General features: G+C 44.3%; 2 protein-coding genes across 2 annotated transcripts in view; both read right to left on the bottom strand.

The window, feature by feature from the left end:
* LOC120735589 (cadherin EGF LAG seven-pass G-type receptor 1-like) overlaps positions 1 to 10,347 on the bottom strand; it is a 49,063-nt gene extending 38,716 nt beyond the window's left edge. The window contains exon 1 of the mRNA XM_040035024.1: positions 6,151 to 10,347. Coding sequence (XP_039890958.1) covers positions 6,151 to 9,691 — 3,541 coding nt within the window. The 5' untranslated portion in view covers positions 9,692 to 10,347. The remainder of the gene's footprint in view (positions 1 to 6,150) is intronic.
* Positions 10,348 to 11,455: 1,108 nt separating this feature from the next.
* Positions 11,456 to 16,178, bottom strand: trmu (tRNA 5-methylaminomethyl-2-thiouridylate methyltransferase). The gene is made up of 11 exons (XM_040035031.1): positions 16,061 to 16,178; positions 15,737 to 15,902; positions 14,601 to 14,707; positions 14,378 to 14,500; positions 14,092 to 14,264; positions 13,959 to 14,012; positions 13,768 to 13,834; positions 13,367 to 13,467; positions 12,932 to 13,076; positions 12,755 to 12,837; positions 11,456 to 12,661 (listed from the first exon to the last, which is right to left on the bottom strand). Exons 1-11 carry the CDS (start codon positions 16,140 to 16,142, stop codon positions 12,512 to 12,514), a joined length of 1,251 nt encoding a protein of 416 aa, XP_039890965.1. The 5' UTR covers positions 16,143 to 16,178; the 3' UTR covers positions 11,456 to 12,511.
* Between the last annotated feature and the right edge of the window lie 11 nt (positions 16,179 to 16,189).

The raw sequence follows: 16,189 nt of genomic DNA, 5'->3' as shown, positions 1-16,189 counted from the left end.
TCTCGCTCGTTGAGCACACAAACAGAGACGAGGAGATACGAACACTGTTATTACACTTGATCTGTGTTCTTCTCTACCCCGCCTCAGGCCAAAGACTCAATTGCATTTTCAGCTCTGACAAATAAGGTGCTTTAGACACGGCTGGCCACACATAGGACAAAAGTGTATGGAGCAAGTTAAAAACAATATAACTGTGATATCTTTAACCTGCTATTTTGAGCATTTTTTCCATCTTTATTTTCCTGTTAAAGACGAAAATGTGGGAGAGAGGTCCCGAGCCGGGCCGCCCGCTCAACCAGGTGAGCTAAACTAGCACCCAGAAATTCCGCCTTCTGACTTCAATTGGAACGCATTAATTCACTTCCTATTGCTCACGTTGCTGCCAGAAAACATACATACAACGTATCGTATCGTGAGTGACGTATTTCATTATTAAAAGGGGAAAGCGAGGCTCAGTGTGCATGTCTGCATGCCTTACAATTTACTTACCTACAAGACCGATAACTATTTATAGGTCCTCAAAGACTGAAAAATACATTCATGAGGACATCTACTCATCCCTACTGCCAACAGCTGCCCATGTGCACTTTCACAAGGGTTTATAATCCCAACATAAGGGTCTACACTAGGATCACCTTTAGGACTGTCAATCCATGCATGAATTCAGTGTGGACTGAGGCACTGAACCTACTAATCAACATCAACGCATTAAGCCACGTGCCTGTAAGTTCCTGTAACGACTCAGGACAGATTTAGCCTCAACAGGCACATGGAAGGAGAGCAAAACTATGCAGGCGCATGTTCGAGCAGTGAGAACCTTTTTGAGGAAAGTACAAGAAGTGACAGAGATAAAAACATGGTGATAGAGAGGGAAGAGTCTTGGGGAAATCGGTTATCGGTTGCTGTGCATGCCAAACGCCAAACACACTGACACAACAGGAAAACTTTAAAGCCAGTGCGATTGGCCAGTTAGAAAGTTTGAATATCACATATCAGGAATAGTTGTGGAACACGTTTCAAGTTAATGCATTTCTATTTCCATTATTGGCATTGACTTAAGAGACCAGACTTTTATCCAGCTGTTGTTGGTGAAATGCACAAAAACAGCTACATCACAATCTCTCTTCCTCCTTCTTTTCCCTATAGTCCGCCCCCTGTCTGTCCCATCCATCAGCCTGAGGTCATGTGTCATGTGTAGAGGAGTTATTTCTCAGCACTGACTGTGTATGTAAATGCCCCATGTCCTGCTTTGATCTCACATGTGAAAGGTCATGTCTGCCTGTGCATCACCACAACTGCTTCCAGTAGAGGAACTCGAGGAAGAACACCAAGAACCAGGGACGGGGGCCAAAGAGAGGAAGGTTGGATTAGACTATGTTTTGGCTAAAGAGATTGAAAAGAATGAAAAGCCACAAAGAGCTGCGTATTACACCCAACACTCTGCAGTGTATGATACAAATGCAACTACACTGATGTTTCCTTATAAATTGTAAAGCTGTGATTCTCACAGGAATGTTTTTAAGTGGTCTGCCTGCTGAAATGAACCAATCAGAATACATTATTTTACTTGGCCTGAATTTAGAGCACGCTCAAAGCTGAAGTTCCTGGCTTATGGCAGAAATCGAATTATGCATATTATAAAAGGGGAAAGCACAGAAAGTGGTGGGGGTCGTACAGGGACGAGAACAGAAATGTTACAAAGCTCTGCTGTGCAACTCTTCCAACAGGATTAGGAGCCAAACCCATTGCAGGGAGGCTTGGCAAAAGCCCCATGGGGAAAAGATGGGGAAGCAAAAGGAGGCGGGAGGTGGAGGGAGGAGTGGGGTGAATGCATGCGTGTAGCATCATGCCGTCTCAGCTTGAGTGGAAAAAGACGATTTTGCATAAATCATTCCTAATTGTTTAAGGGATGGCGTGCTTTGCTGCATCAATGAGTTATATGTCACAACTCCTCCTATAGCCTGTTATTGCATGCTTTAACAATTATAAACCTTGCCCGAGATATAGTTTCCCTGGAAAAAGGGGAAAAAAACAGGCAATGCGTTTTGTATATATGATGAATGGGAGCTACAGAGATGAATAAGCTAGCAGCTAACATTATTGATCTGCCCAGTCCTAAAAAGGAACATGCACCAGCTTTATTGCTATTGACATTTGCCTTTCCTATGTGCACTGTGTTCACAGTGGTTAATGAAACAGACTTCATTAAACATTAATTAAGATATGTATAAAGTCCCGTTTCACCAACACTTAAAGGAACATGTGTAAACTCTCACCAGTACAGATCAGCAGACTGCTTTCAAGTGATTTGTTTTTTTTAGTGCTCCCAATTGAAGTGCATAAATTGCAACCACTGCAGGACAAACAAATCTGGCTGCCGTTTATCTGTAGTGAGTGTAGCCTGACAGCCCACTGTGAGGCTGCACATGACAGGTATCCATGTTTATTTACACCTGGCCACCCCATCACAAGGGCTGGCCAGGTGAGTTGTTGAGGATATCCTGAACTTTTCTGTGATAAAGTGTTGCTGTATTTTCTACTGTTAGCCTCTGTTAGTGAAACTTCCTTTGAAGTGGATCTAACATTGCTAAACTCCAACAAGTAGTGAATAAACTTGCATACAGTGTGAGAATGTAAACAACTCTTTATCAGAGGAAAAGGTAACATTAGCTGGCATGATGTTAGCTAACAACCAGCTGTTGCTGTTTAGCCAGCTCGTTGTCAGCTGTCCGGAGGATCACATGTCTAATCTGCTGACAATAAGTAGTTGTGACAGTATCAAGAATAAATAAGTATATTTATTCAAGTTTTTTGTGACTTACAGCTCTGTCTTAAGTTCAGGAGTTAAGGCCTGAGGTGAGGAGGAAGAGGATGAGGTGAAAATGAAAGAGCAACGGTGGATAAGGCAAGATGACAAGGAGGTGGAGAAAGGCATAATGAGACGAAGAAAACATACATGTACGAGTGTTAAATGTCATATATAGTTTGAAAGAGGTAACTTCAAGCTGCGTCTCGAGACACGTACATAAAATGTGATTAGGTTAAATAGCGATGTCTATCTCGCCACTGCATTCAAGATGGCAGGGCAACGTGGCGGAAGATGTAATTATACACTAATCTATGTATATTTGTCAAGAAAATGCTTTTTGTCTATTAAAGAACCTAAAAAATTGACTTACTGTACAGTTAAGAACATCATTTATTATTCAGACTGCAAACTTCATGACAAAAGACAATCTTGGCCTTTAGTTTTTCAATTCTGGCCACCAACCAGCATGGTTTGCTTGGTTTTACAGCCGTGAGTTTAACAAAAGAAAGCTGGCTGACCAGTTTCATTTACAGTAAAACTCAAATAGTTTCTGCTATACCCACTCACAAACCTGTCACTGTCAGGATTTTGGTGCACCAAATGTTTACATGTAATCTTACATATAGCAGAAAAAAAACAAAGAGTAGGTACATTACACTCAAATAAAGTACAGCTATGTCTTTGTGCTCATCATAAAATGACAGATACTCATCTTTCAGAAAACAGAGAAACCCCAAAGGTTTAAAGTGAAATTTGACAAGCTAAGATAAGAGCTCTTACAACCGGAACACACAGCCCACAGCTGTGGAGCAGAGCTACCACACACACACACACACACACGCACGCACACACACACACACACACACACACACAGGAACACTGAGGGAGAGATTGAGGACAGATGGAACAGTGTTGTGGCTAGCAAAGTGTGTTAAGTGAGTGTATCTCGGTAGAGTTATCAGAGCATTCTTGTGTTTCAGCAGAGAGCTCGGGAAACATTCTCAGGCCTCCTGTTTGCCAGAGGAAAAGCACCTGTGCATGACTTACACAGGTTTTAGGAGGAACTTTGATTAGTAGCATAAGAAGAGTGACAGCTTTCAACCTTTCCCTCTCTAAATGAGACAGTGCTCACTTCAATACATCAATAAGTGGTCTTATGTTCTGCTGATGGGGCTTGTTTAAATGAAAATAATACGGTGTCATCACTCTCATTGTCAGATGTATAACTAGTCGCAACCTATTCAAAAGATATGTGGAAAAGGTACGCACACCCACAGAAAGACCCAGTATGAACTGGGCCTGATGAAAAGGGATACAAAGAGGTCTGCCAACAATTAGACTGGATCCATACGTATACACTGTATAGCAATATGATTTGGTTCTGGTCCTGAACTGGAATTTGGACCTAATTTAGATTTGCGACAAAGAAGAGGTCAAAAAATAACTACACAAAGAGGGGGGAAAAGCCAGAGGGAACCGAATTTAAGACGGACTGAAACACAGCTGGTGTACTGACTCACAGTACTTGTTAACTTGCTGATAGCCTAAAATTCCCCAAAGGCTTTCCTCTCCAGAAAGCCCAAAGGTCAAAAGGCCAAGCCATCAGCAGTAATGGTTGCTTAACACTTGACATCACGAAAAGAAGGAAAAAAAAAACAGGGGGTTGGAGCTCTTCAGTGTAAGTGTGCACATCTGTTTAATTGTGCATGAACGTGTGCGTACTTATATTTATGTGTTTGGGCGCACAAGGCCACAACTAATTAAGAAGACTGCCCCCCCCCCCCGCTTAAGGGACCATCAAGAGGTCACTGTAGTCAAGGATACAGCAAGACCCGTCAGCTGTCAATGACAAGCATGAAAGCAGAGACAGCGAATGAGGGCTATACAGCCTGTAACCTGCTGAGCCGCTGGGGTCTCAGATGCTCCGCAGGTTGACTACAACAGCAATAAAGCACTTAGAAAAGGACAGTCAGCCTTTTGTCTGAGACAAAGACAAAGGCACAAGTCCTCCAGCAATGAAAGGACTTCTTGTGAAAGCCTTGCACTGCCCTGTGAACCACGACATGGAGGTCTAGCTCGATTCCAGCTGCATTATCACACCAATGTTTCTGTCAGAATACAGAGAGGAGATTGCAAGACCAGTGTGGCTAACTGACAAAAAGACACACATTTTCTCACATGTAATTTCATCTTAAATACTTTTACCAGTCACAATGATCTACAGTGCAAAAAGCTAGACTGATGGACTGGGAATTCAGATTCCCCTGTTGTACCCTGGATCATAGCAGCTCATCTGCATTCTACCAACATGTGCATGTGTTAGGAGACATGACAGAGTAACAAAAAAAAAGCTGGGAGAGCTCAACAGATCAAGCTGTGTTATGCTGTTTGCCCATTTTGGGGGGTTTAAAGTGCTCTGGTTGATCAAGCAGAGAAAGCATGAGAGTGAGAAAAGAATAAGAAAGGCAAAGAGAGGGAGACAGCGGAGAGGTTTTGCAGCTACTGACAGGTAACAGGAGAGCTAGAGAAATACATTTATTCTTCTTGATTAATAGCTAAGTGTGAACCTCTGTATCTGCTCATCTGTGCTGTAGTAGGTATCCTCTGAGTTTGGGTGTGAATGTCCAAATGTTTGCATTTGTCTAATCTTTAACTTTAAAGAACAAAGTGTGCTTCTGTCTTGGAGAAAAAGAAGCTCAGTGCAAATTCTTTCTACATGACTTAGCAGGGTTTGGATCTAAGCCTTCAGATCCAACCCCCCACCACAGAAACGTATCCAAACTTCTCTCTCATTCAAAAATCGATGTGTGAAAAACATGCGCAAAGCATGAAAAGCTACAAAAAGAAAACCTTCATCCAACCCCCACTCCCTCCTGCAGTGAACCTGCACATTCATCCCATGCACTTTAAAGAGTGCTAGCATGGACAAACTCCAAACAGTGAGAAAAGGAAATCAGCAGCCTTCATATATCTGCACTACATGCATGTGTGCGCGCCGGCTTTTTCACCAAAACCCACATAACTGCAACAACAAAGCCACTGAGCTATGAGGGTGCCCTGTGAACGGCACCTTTTTATTACCTCTACCCACCACTTGCAGACAATACATTTATCAGCAATTACGTAAAGCAGCACAACCGGATGCTGCACAGAGCCTGCAGCAAACACTTCACTGATCATACAGTCAACAGTGCAGCTGTCTCTATTCATGAGAAAATTCTACACTGACTCCAAAGTGTGGTGATGAATCACATATTGGGGGAAATTTCCATCTTTAACACATTTTATGAAACTGACAGGAAAAGTGGGATTTTCTCAGAAAAACATGGTTGACTGCTTACCTGAAACAGAAATAGTCATGGGTGCTTCCAGAGCCCTGTCATTGTCCAAATCCCTGCTCAACCTCAGATCCCCAGTTTCTTCATTCAACAGCAGCAGACTGAGCTCATTTCCAGACTCAAACTTGTAGCGCAGTTTATCCGACACATCCGGGTCATGAGCCGGAACCTTTCCTATTATTCCAGATGGAAAACTGTTGGACTTGTTGGTGACATAGTTATTAAAGAGGATCTCAAAGTTGTGCAGCACTGGTTCGTTGTCATTCATGTCTACTAGGCGGATGTGCACAGTAGCACGGCTCACTAGCGGTGCTGATGTGGCCTGAACGACTATGACATACTCAGTTTTGGTCTCATAATCCAAGTCTGTGAGTGCAGTGAGGTCTCCATTGAAAATATCCAGCTGGAACACTTCTGGAATATTTCCTTCTACGATCTGATACATGATCTGAGCATTAGTGCCGTCATCGGGGTCTGTGGCAGTGATCTGGGCCACGACTGATCCCACTGGGCTGTTCTCTTGCACGTCAATGAAAAGCTCATCCTTCTCAAACACTGGAGCATTGTCATTTATGTCTTGGACTACAATATGAATAGAAACAGCAGCTTTCAGAGGCGGAACACCTTTATCCACGGCAAAAGCCTTCAGGTTATAAACATGAACGTTTTCCCGGTCCAGCTTGCGAGCGGTTCTGACGATGCCAGAGTGAGGCTCTACGTGAAAATCCCCGTCACCGTCATCCCCACCTTGAAATGTATAGGTCACCCTGCCGTTTGATCCACTATCTCTGTCTGAAGCAGAGATCTGGAGCACACTAGTGTAGACAGGTGCATCCTCAAGAACACTCCCCTGGTAGATGTCTCTGAGAAAATGAGGAGCATTATCATTGGCATCACTGATGATGATCTCTACATAAGTGATGTCAGATTTCTGGGGGATGCCATTGTCTTTGGCAGTGATGGCTAAAGTGTAGGAGGCCTGATCCTCATAGTCAAGCTCCATTTTGGTTACGATGGCACCTGTATCTGGGTCAATTTCGAACTGAGGAACATTGTCTTCCATTACGTACGTGATACGAGCATTTTCCCCCGTGTCTTCATCTGTCGCACTGATCACTATCACAGTGCTGCCCACTGGTTTGTCTTCACTGATAGACACGTGGTAGCTGGCGCTTTGGAAGACAGGCCGGTGTGTGTTGGCATCGGTGACATTGATGAACACCTGGGCGGTATCGTAAAGTGTTCCATCACTGGCGGTGACTGTCAGGACATACTGGCGTTCCAGCTTGTAGTCCAGGGGAAGGGCTAAGGTGATGAGGCCACCGCCACTCTGGCTAGTGATGGCAAAGCGGTTCCTGGTGTTGCCGCTGGAGATCTGATACGTCACCATGCTGTTAACATCCCTGTCCACAGCGGTCACTGTCAGCACACTGCTGCCGACCACAGCATCTTCGTTGATCTTCAGTGAGTAGGTCTTCTCTGAGAATGCGGGTGTGTTGTCGTTCACATCCAGCACTGTGACGCTGACACTGGCAGAGGAGGACCTCACAGGTGTCCCGTGATCTCTCGCCTCCACGCCAAAGGTGTAAAATTCAATTTCCTCCCTGTCGAGCGGCTCACTAACTGTAATCCAGCCTGTGCTGTTGTTGATGGTGAACGGGAAACCTGGCGTGGTGTCGGTAATGCGGTATTCCAGGAGAGAATTTTTCCCTGAATCGGCATCAATGGCTTGAATGTGGATGACAGAGTAACCAACGGCCACATTTTCCAGCACTGTAGCCTGGAAAGGTGTGCTGACAAACATGGGTGTGTTGTCATTGACGTCCACCACTTGCACCACCACCATCCCTGTGCTGTTTATCAGCGGAGGCCTGCCTCCATCCTGAGCCTTAATCCTTAAATTATACTCCCGAATCATTTCATAGTCAAGAGGATTGATGACATCAATGACACCAGTGGGGGAGTGAATGTAGAACTGCCCTTTAACGTTGCCACTTATGATGCTGTAGTGAACTTTGGCATTGTTTCCCTCATCTCTGTCCGTCGCCTCCACCTGGATCACTTTGGTGTTGACTGGCACGTTCTCTGGGACCTGCACCACGTACCTCTTTTCAGTGAACTGTGGGTAGTTGTCATTTTCGTCTTCCACAGTGATGTAAACTGTGGCGGTGGCACTGCGGGGACTTGGCTCCTTCCCCTGATCATTGGCTTCGACGATCAGTTGGTACTGGGCCCGGGTCTCCCTGTCAGGCCGCTCTCTGATCCTCACCAGGCCGCTCCGGGGGTCAATTTCAAACACAGAGTTGACTTCGTCTGCGTTCACAATTTTATAGATCATGTCGGCGTTGGAGGGAGCATCACCGTCAGTGGCCCGGACTGTCTTAACTTCAAAGCCCACTTCTACGTTTTCTCGGATGCTGACTCGATATTCATTTTGCTCAAACACAGGGGTGTGGTCGTTGGTGTCACTTACAGTGACAGTGAGGTAAGAAGTGGCAGATCTTTTGGGGGTGCCATTGTCCGTCACAGTAACTTTGAACACATGGGTGTCTTTGACTTCTCTGTCCAGAGCCTGGATAGTTGTTATGCTTCCAGTCTGTGAGTCTATGTAGAAAAAGTCATCAGACCTTTTATCAAACAAGGCTTCCATGCTGTACTCCAGCCTCCCCGCTTCTCCATCATCTGGGTCATTTGCTTTTAGGGTGATAACTCGCGTCCCAGCGGGCTCATTCTCACGCACAGACACCTGATAGTTGGGAAGTTGAAACTGGGGAGATGAATTAACCTGCCGCTTTCCCCTTCTGATCAGCACAACAGACTGTCTGTGGATGGTTTCTGACGGGCTTTGGTGTTGTTTGCGCGCTTTAACGAGCGTCAAATGAAGCTGCACAGAGAGCCCGCTGCCCGGAGAGCTGTGCAGCGCGCAGTGAAGCTTCTCCTCCGACTGTCCACTGTGTTTAAGACACAAGTCACTAGCCAGGAATAAATCTCCGTGCCTAAACACCCCGACAACGTTTCTTCCTGCACACTCAGTATCCAAAAAGGCAGTGTTTTGCGTGAAGGAGGGTAAAAGTTTTGTTACATTCAAAATTAGAATACCTGCAGGTAAGCAGGAAGTTGCCTCCAGTTTTGAAAGGTGTTTTATTTGAATGTCTGGCTCACCTGACGCTTTCTTTCTCTTGTATTTAATAAAACAGTCCTGGCCGTGAACGAACACATTAAAATGCGTCAGGATAACGTCTCCGGACGCGGAGGAGACAGTTCTGAAATAAACAGGCGCAGGATTCCTGGGTGTGCGCGCACACTGAACTTTGTGGGACAGGCGGATAACACCGTCGAGCCTCCCAACTTGGAAACAACTCTGAATGAAGTTGGGAGATAAAGTCCTGTCAAGTTTATAAGTCCACCCAGGGCCGAGCGACAGGTTGGCCAAAAGGCTCCCGGGCTGTGAAGTCTCCGAAAGGTGCATCTCCAAACATCCCGCGAGCGGCGGCACGGTGAACAGAACACAAACCCAAACCCAGCAACACATCGGCGGCTCCATGCTTGTAAACCTGCCGAATCCCGTTCAACTTCACCGAAACTCCTCCGCAAAAAAAGTAAAGAAAAGCATTAAGTCTCCCTCTCCCAGCACCGCGTCTTACTTTTCTCCCGCATGGTGAAGTTTTTCTCAACGTGGAAAAAGACGCTGGGTATCCATAGTATCAGTGTGTCCAGGCGCGTCACGGCTGCGTAAACACACACTGAGTTTAAAATGAGTACAAAATGGCTCCGCGGCTCTCCTCCTCCTCCACCTCCTCCTCCTCTCTCCTCCTCAGAGACTTATTACCATAAACCTGCTGTGTTCCCCCTCTGGGACGCTTTCGGGTGGGGTGGTGGCGAGGAGGCTTTCTTTTTTTTTTTTTCTCATGGAGATTTAGGAAGTGCCGCTGCCCGGGTGACCAATACGCACAGGCGCATTGTTATTACAATAGGACGAGAGGTGGGTAAAATTCCTGCTGCGCGTTTAAGTGTCGCTCCCTCTTCAACTTCTGTGTGCTGAAGCGTTCTGAGCTGTGATGGTACAATTAAAACAGACCTGAGGCTCAGTGAAGGAAGACTGAAAATGTCATCATCACAGCTTTAACCAGCTCCTACTCATCTACGGAGGGGAGAAAGTTGAACAGTTATTTATATGTCACATCAATGTAGTAAATATTAGACACGGGGAACTGTGGACTGCACCACAAAACTACAGGAATGTCGCAGAGGATCTCACTTCCTTCACCCGTGCAGTTTACTTGTGTGCGTCATGGTCAGAGATGAGTGTTTTTTCTTCATTTGTAATACATCAACAACGATATTATAATAATAATAATAAATAATAATAATAATAATAACAATAGGTCAAATCAGCGTTTCAGGCATCTAAGTTTGTATGATTTTAGAACTTTACGTTCATTCAAACACATTTCCTCAAGTTTCATTTTGTTTTGCCTCAACAAAACGATTTTTTTTTTTTTTATTTAAAGTTTAAGCTGACAAAAAAAAAAGACTTTTCTATTCTGGAAAAAACTCCCACAACAACGATTATATGCTGCACTTTAACGTGTATCACGAGGCAATGCCGTTACTCTCGGGATTCGTTATGTTTGTGCTAAACAACGTTAACTCCAGAATAACAGTTGACGTTAGTCCTGTACAACAGCGCCCCTACGAGGACAAGGAGCTTTACAACAGTTGGCCCACAGCTGCCGTATCCACTGATGAACTTCCTTACGCACACCTTACTGGTGCCGGGTTGGACCCGTTTTTACCTGCACGACTCCCTTAATTTTCCGTTGCACAGATTCAGCAAAGTCCTGGAAACATTCCTGAGATATTTGAGTCTGTATCAACTTGACAGCATTACAACTTCGATCCCTCGCTGCTCCAGTCTTCATGCCAATCAGTTGCTTTTCAATGAAGTGTGAATGTTAGACAGCATGTCGCAAAGAGTGCTTGTGTGTAAAATTCTCCAGTAGAGTAGAAGTGCTCTAAAAACCAGCACATGTACTCTATGGCACCAACAACCAAGTCATTTTAAGAGTCACTTAAATCACCTTTTTGTTCTAATGCTCAGTTTGAACATCGGCAGGTCATCTCGACCATGTCTACATGTCTGATTGGCTGATTAGACATTTGTGTTACAAGCAAAAGAAAAGAAAAGGTGTGCCTAACAAAATGGCCATTATGTACATAAACTCAATTTTGCCCAAGAAAAATCACGACTCTGAACAGAACACGATATGGCACATTTAAACACAGGCGTGTGCAGGGAAAGTAAATATCACTCTTCGCATTTATTTATTTGTTTAAGTCCATTTTTCAAATGTACACTTTGTACAGAGTTCGTTCTCCTGCGCCCGAAGAAAGCACTGCTGTTTTTTAAAAAACATTAACCTGGCATTTTAAATACAATACAACATTAGAAATCATCTTTCTTGTAATTTACAACTACTGAAATAAATGGCACAACCGATGGATAAAAACATCCAATACTCTCACATTTCCTTTCTCTCCTATCAAGCATTTTTTTAGGTCATAATTTAACCACCGTCAAATCCACAACAGAATAAACTTGGATCATAGAAGTTGTGAAACATACAAAAATAATTTTTTAGTAGCCTTCAAAGTTTTTAGCTGGTCTGAAAAAAACAAACCAACCTGAGCAGCCTTAAAACTTTTAAGACAAACTACATAAACTCTTATTACACCAATAAAGTAGAACAAGCCAAGCGTCAACCAGATCTGCCCACAAGGTAGTGTCCTCTGAGGAAATGTGAGCATTCTGACAGTCCAGCAGAACTTCACAAATCTTCACCCAGGTCTCCCAGTAGAGAGAAAGCAGAGCTCAAGGCCTCAGACCACAAAAAAAGAAGCACCGTCTACAGTTCAGAAAATGCTCTGCTTAACAACGTGAGCTCATTTTTTGTTTCTGCTTTTATGAAAACACACAGTGCACTGTAGGAATGCACAAACCTACTCGTTTACACAATTTCAATTAAATAATCGCATTTCACGAGTGCATCTTTGTCCTCGTAGTGAAGCCAACAACAAGCAGTACCTGGAAGTTATCTCTGTGGTGTTGGTACAGATCTTGGATGGAAAGATTATATTAGGTTAAAAACAGTAGAGATCTACTTATGTAAAAAAACAAAAACAAACCATAAACAAAACACTGCTGTTTCCTGGAGCCTTTAAAAAGCCAATCAACCCTCTGCTGCCTCCCTGAGCATCTGCCCTGTGTCACTAAAGCCGGTCCAACCATCTCTTGGACTGGCTTATGTTCCTCACAGGGTGCTCGCAGCTCATGTGCTGCACACAGTCGGACTGTGAGCTCCTCTCAGCTGTCTGCTTCAGGGGTCGACTGCTCTTTGCGCTGAAAGGCTGCTACCATCCGCTCGCGGCCCTTCTGCAGCGTGAATTCGCTTGGCCCAAGCTGGGTGATCTTCCCACTGCCCAAACACTCGTCCCCTTTGTAGAGCACGGCAAACTGTGGAAGGAAAACAAGAACACTCCGATAACACAAAGAAGCCACACATGTAGTGTGATGTTACAGAACAGTCCTGAACACGTTAGCCGCTACCTGTCCAGGTGTCAGAGCTCTGACTGGCTGGGAGAGCAAAATCCACACAGAGCCGTCCATGTTCAGAGTTACTGTGCAGGGAACTGGAACGCACAGTTGAAGCCGTGTTTAATGTTTCAGCTGATTTTCAGTCGGCATTAATAATCTTCTCGCAGGCACTGATAACACAGAACTCACCGAGCGGCATCTGGTGGATGAAGCGGAAGTGACAATCCATCATTTGGGTCCTGGCTAGTTCGGGGGGCGGGTCTTCTGTTACCCAGTGGAAACGCTCCGTTCGCACGGTGTCGCGGAAAAGTGCTGGGTGATTGGTTGTCGGAGCCTGAGCCACAAGAGGTGTAACAAATCAAGTACCCGATTAAAAATGGTCACGAATTGCAACACGTTGCTCAAGAAACACCAAAGATGAATACACTGCCTCCTACAGGGAGTTACAGGTATTACCATCTGTTTCATTTTACAAACTTGGTTTTTGAATCTACAAGTCGACACATTCATGAACATTAAAACTGGAAAAAAAAAAAATAAATCGCTCCTAATTGTAAGGGAACATCAGGAGAATGTTAAGATGGATGCGTTGACATTTGATAACTTAAACACAGATGTTCTCACCACAAACACATCTCCAGTAACGATGTCTTTGTCCACCACGAACCAGGCGTCTCTCTGCCCGCCTATCCTTGCCCTTTGGCCCAGTGTCAGTGTGAACCAACCTGTATGGACAGAAACACATAAGAATATGAGAAAAGAAGGGACAAACAGGTGTCTGATAGTTTTATACATGCGCATATGGACCAAAACAACCTCTGTAACCTTTAACATGTGACTGCATGGGAAATAATTTGACTTTGAAGTCAGCCTCATGTGGCCATTTGAGGAACTGCATGTTTCAGCACTTCAGACGTTGCTTTGTTTTTAGCTCCCGAGAATGCTGCCTGACTATAATACATTTTAGTCAGGTGTACAGTAGTGGCACACTTTTATTTTTTTTAAAAAGATGTTCACAAACACACCTTTGTGGGTTCCCATTACAGTTCCATCCTCAATGGAGACAAAGTTCCCAGGTTTGGGGTCCAGATACTGAAAATAGAAACAAAGCAGCTGAAGATCAAAATGATCTGAGGTCATCTTAAAAAGAGATGGGAGGTTTTGTCCTAAATCCTATGAAAATGAGATACTTTTGCCATGTGAAATAAATACTTACCTCCAAGATGAAGTTTTCAAAGTTTCTCTCTCCAATAAAGCAGATACCCATGCTCTGAAACGACACACCAGTCAATTTAAATCCTGTGTTCCTCTCCTCTCTCCTTATTAAAGTCTGTAATATATTTGAGCACCTCTTTCTTCTTCAGCACGTGGTGAAACCCGGCCTCAGCAGCCATCTTTTTCACAAATTCTTTGGTGAGTCCAGCGAGCGGGAACATGGTTTGTCGTAAGGCTTGTTGTGGGATCTGACTGAGAAAGAAAGTCTGGTCCTTGAGGAGATCCGCCCCTTTGTACAGCTTCACAGCTGGTGACGGGAACGCAAGAAAAAAAGACAAACTTCACTCGCAGAAACGAAAATAGTGGAAATTAGTGTAAAAATCAGAGATATAAGAGGTATAAAGGGAAAGTCACACTTACGATTTCGGATCTCAAATCGATCTCTGAACAGCGTGGTGGGCGGAGCTTTGTGAGCCTGTTCGAAAACTTCGTCATCTTCCTGTGATGTCCTGGCATAGTGGCCTGTTGCCATGGCATCAGCACCTACAGGAAACAATGTGTCTCTTGGAGTGTGTCTGAGACTCAAGTGATCATATTTTATATTTCAACCAATAAGCATGAGAATGAAAATAAAACAGCGTACCCAGGGTGTCGATGGCATATTTGTGGAAGTGGTTAAATTTGATGTGCTTGTTGCATAGTATGTCTGGGTTTGGTGTTCTTCCCCTCTCATATTCCTTCAACAGATTACTGCAAACCAGACAGAGAGAAACTGCATTCAGTGCTCAACACTGGATATAAAAAAAAAAAACAAGTATAAAATTTGAGAGATTCCACATTCTGATCCTAGTTTTTTTTCTAAATCTCACTGAAGTCTATATCAATTTTAAATGTAAATCAGAACATTTTTCCTTATCAGGAATCCTGGAAGCTCGCCTCATTTTGCACTTTTTAAGCTCTTCCAGCATGCACACAGTTGTTGCACATCTGCAAGCCACTTTGCAACCAGCCTCCAACTGAGCTCCTACTTTTTAATGCTGCATATGAACATTGTAGATAGCATGTTGGTTTGATAGTTAGTGCTGTTGCCTCACAGCAGGAAGGTAATGGGTTCAAATCCACTGACCAGCTGTGGAGGAAGCCAGGGAATCTGGAGTGAACCCACATAGGATCTATGTTGCGTCTGCATGTTCTCCTCGTGCCTGCATGGGTTCTCTTTGGGTACTCAGACTTCCTCCCACATTTCACAGGCACACTTTAGGTTAACTGGTGATTCTTAATTGGTCGTAGGTGTGAATGGTTGTCTGTCTGCCTGGATGACCTGCCCAGGGTGTAACCTTCCTCTTGCCTTATGACAATTGGGACAGGTGGAACAAAACAGGGAATAGATGTAGCCCTCTCTTCTGTGCTGACTGCCACCTACAGCTTTCCATGTATGTACACAGAAGGGCAAGAAGCCCACACAACAGAAGCATCCGAATATGACTTACTGCACACAGAAATACCTTTGTGTATCGTGGTCCAAATGACCTGCAACTGTCTTTTTAGCAGCTCTTTAAACTAGTATGTTTAGAAACGATATGCTGAAAATCCCTTTGGAGCATTTTCACAAAAACGGCATTTCTCAAATTTCATTGGAGATGGCGGCATCTGTAATGGATAAAGTATGTTGAACACAGCACCGACAGGACGATATACAGAGGAGGTGGAAAGGGGATGGAGGCAGATGATAAGCTGCTGTGAGCCCTAAAGGCAGCAGACAGAAGAAGACAGAAATACCTGAAAACTTCATGCCAGTACTCTTTGACATAGGAGACTTGATGAAAGGGGACATCCAGGCTCTGGCACACTCTGTATGCGTCCTCACAGTCCTTCTCTGTGGTGCAGACCCCCTTCTCATCCAGAGAATCCCAGTTCCTCATAAAAACTCCAGTCACGTTGTAGCCTTCAAACAACACGCAATCACAATGAGACTCACTTACAGCTTTACTTTGGTTTTTCTGACTTTATTTGATTGATTTCTTTGATTCGTATACGGCGGCTTCACCCGTCACAAAGCCAGTACAGGTGTGCTTCAGTGTTTCCACTGCCAGCTTTTCTCACCTCGTCTCTTCAGCAGTAACGCTGCGACGGAGCTGTCAACGCCGCCGGACATGGCGCACACCACGTGCTTTATCAAAGCCATGTTTTCATATTACTGCAGTCTGGCTTTGAACACTTTCTCGCTCACGA

The sequence above is a fragment of the Simochromis diagramma genome, unplaced genomic scaffold (assembly GCF_900408965.1).
Source record: "Simochromis diagramma unplaced genomic scaffold, fSimDia1.1 OVJJ01000816.1, whole genome shotgun sequence".
In the NCBI taxonomy this organism is placed as follows: domain Eukaryota; kingdom Metazoa; phylum Chordata; class Actinopteri; order Cichliformes; family Cichlidae; genus Simochromis; species Simochromis diagramma.
Note: the sequence above shows the minus strand (reverse complement) of the source record. Positions and strands in the feature narration are given on the sequence as shown.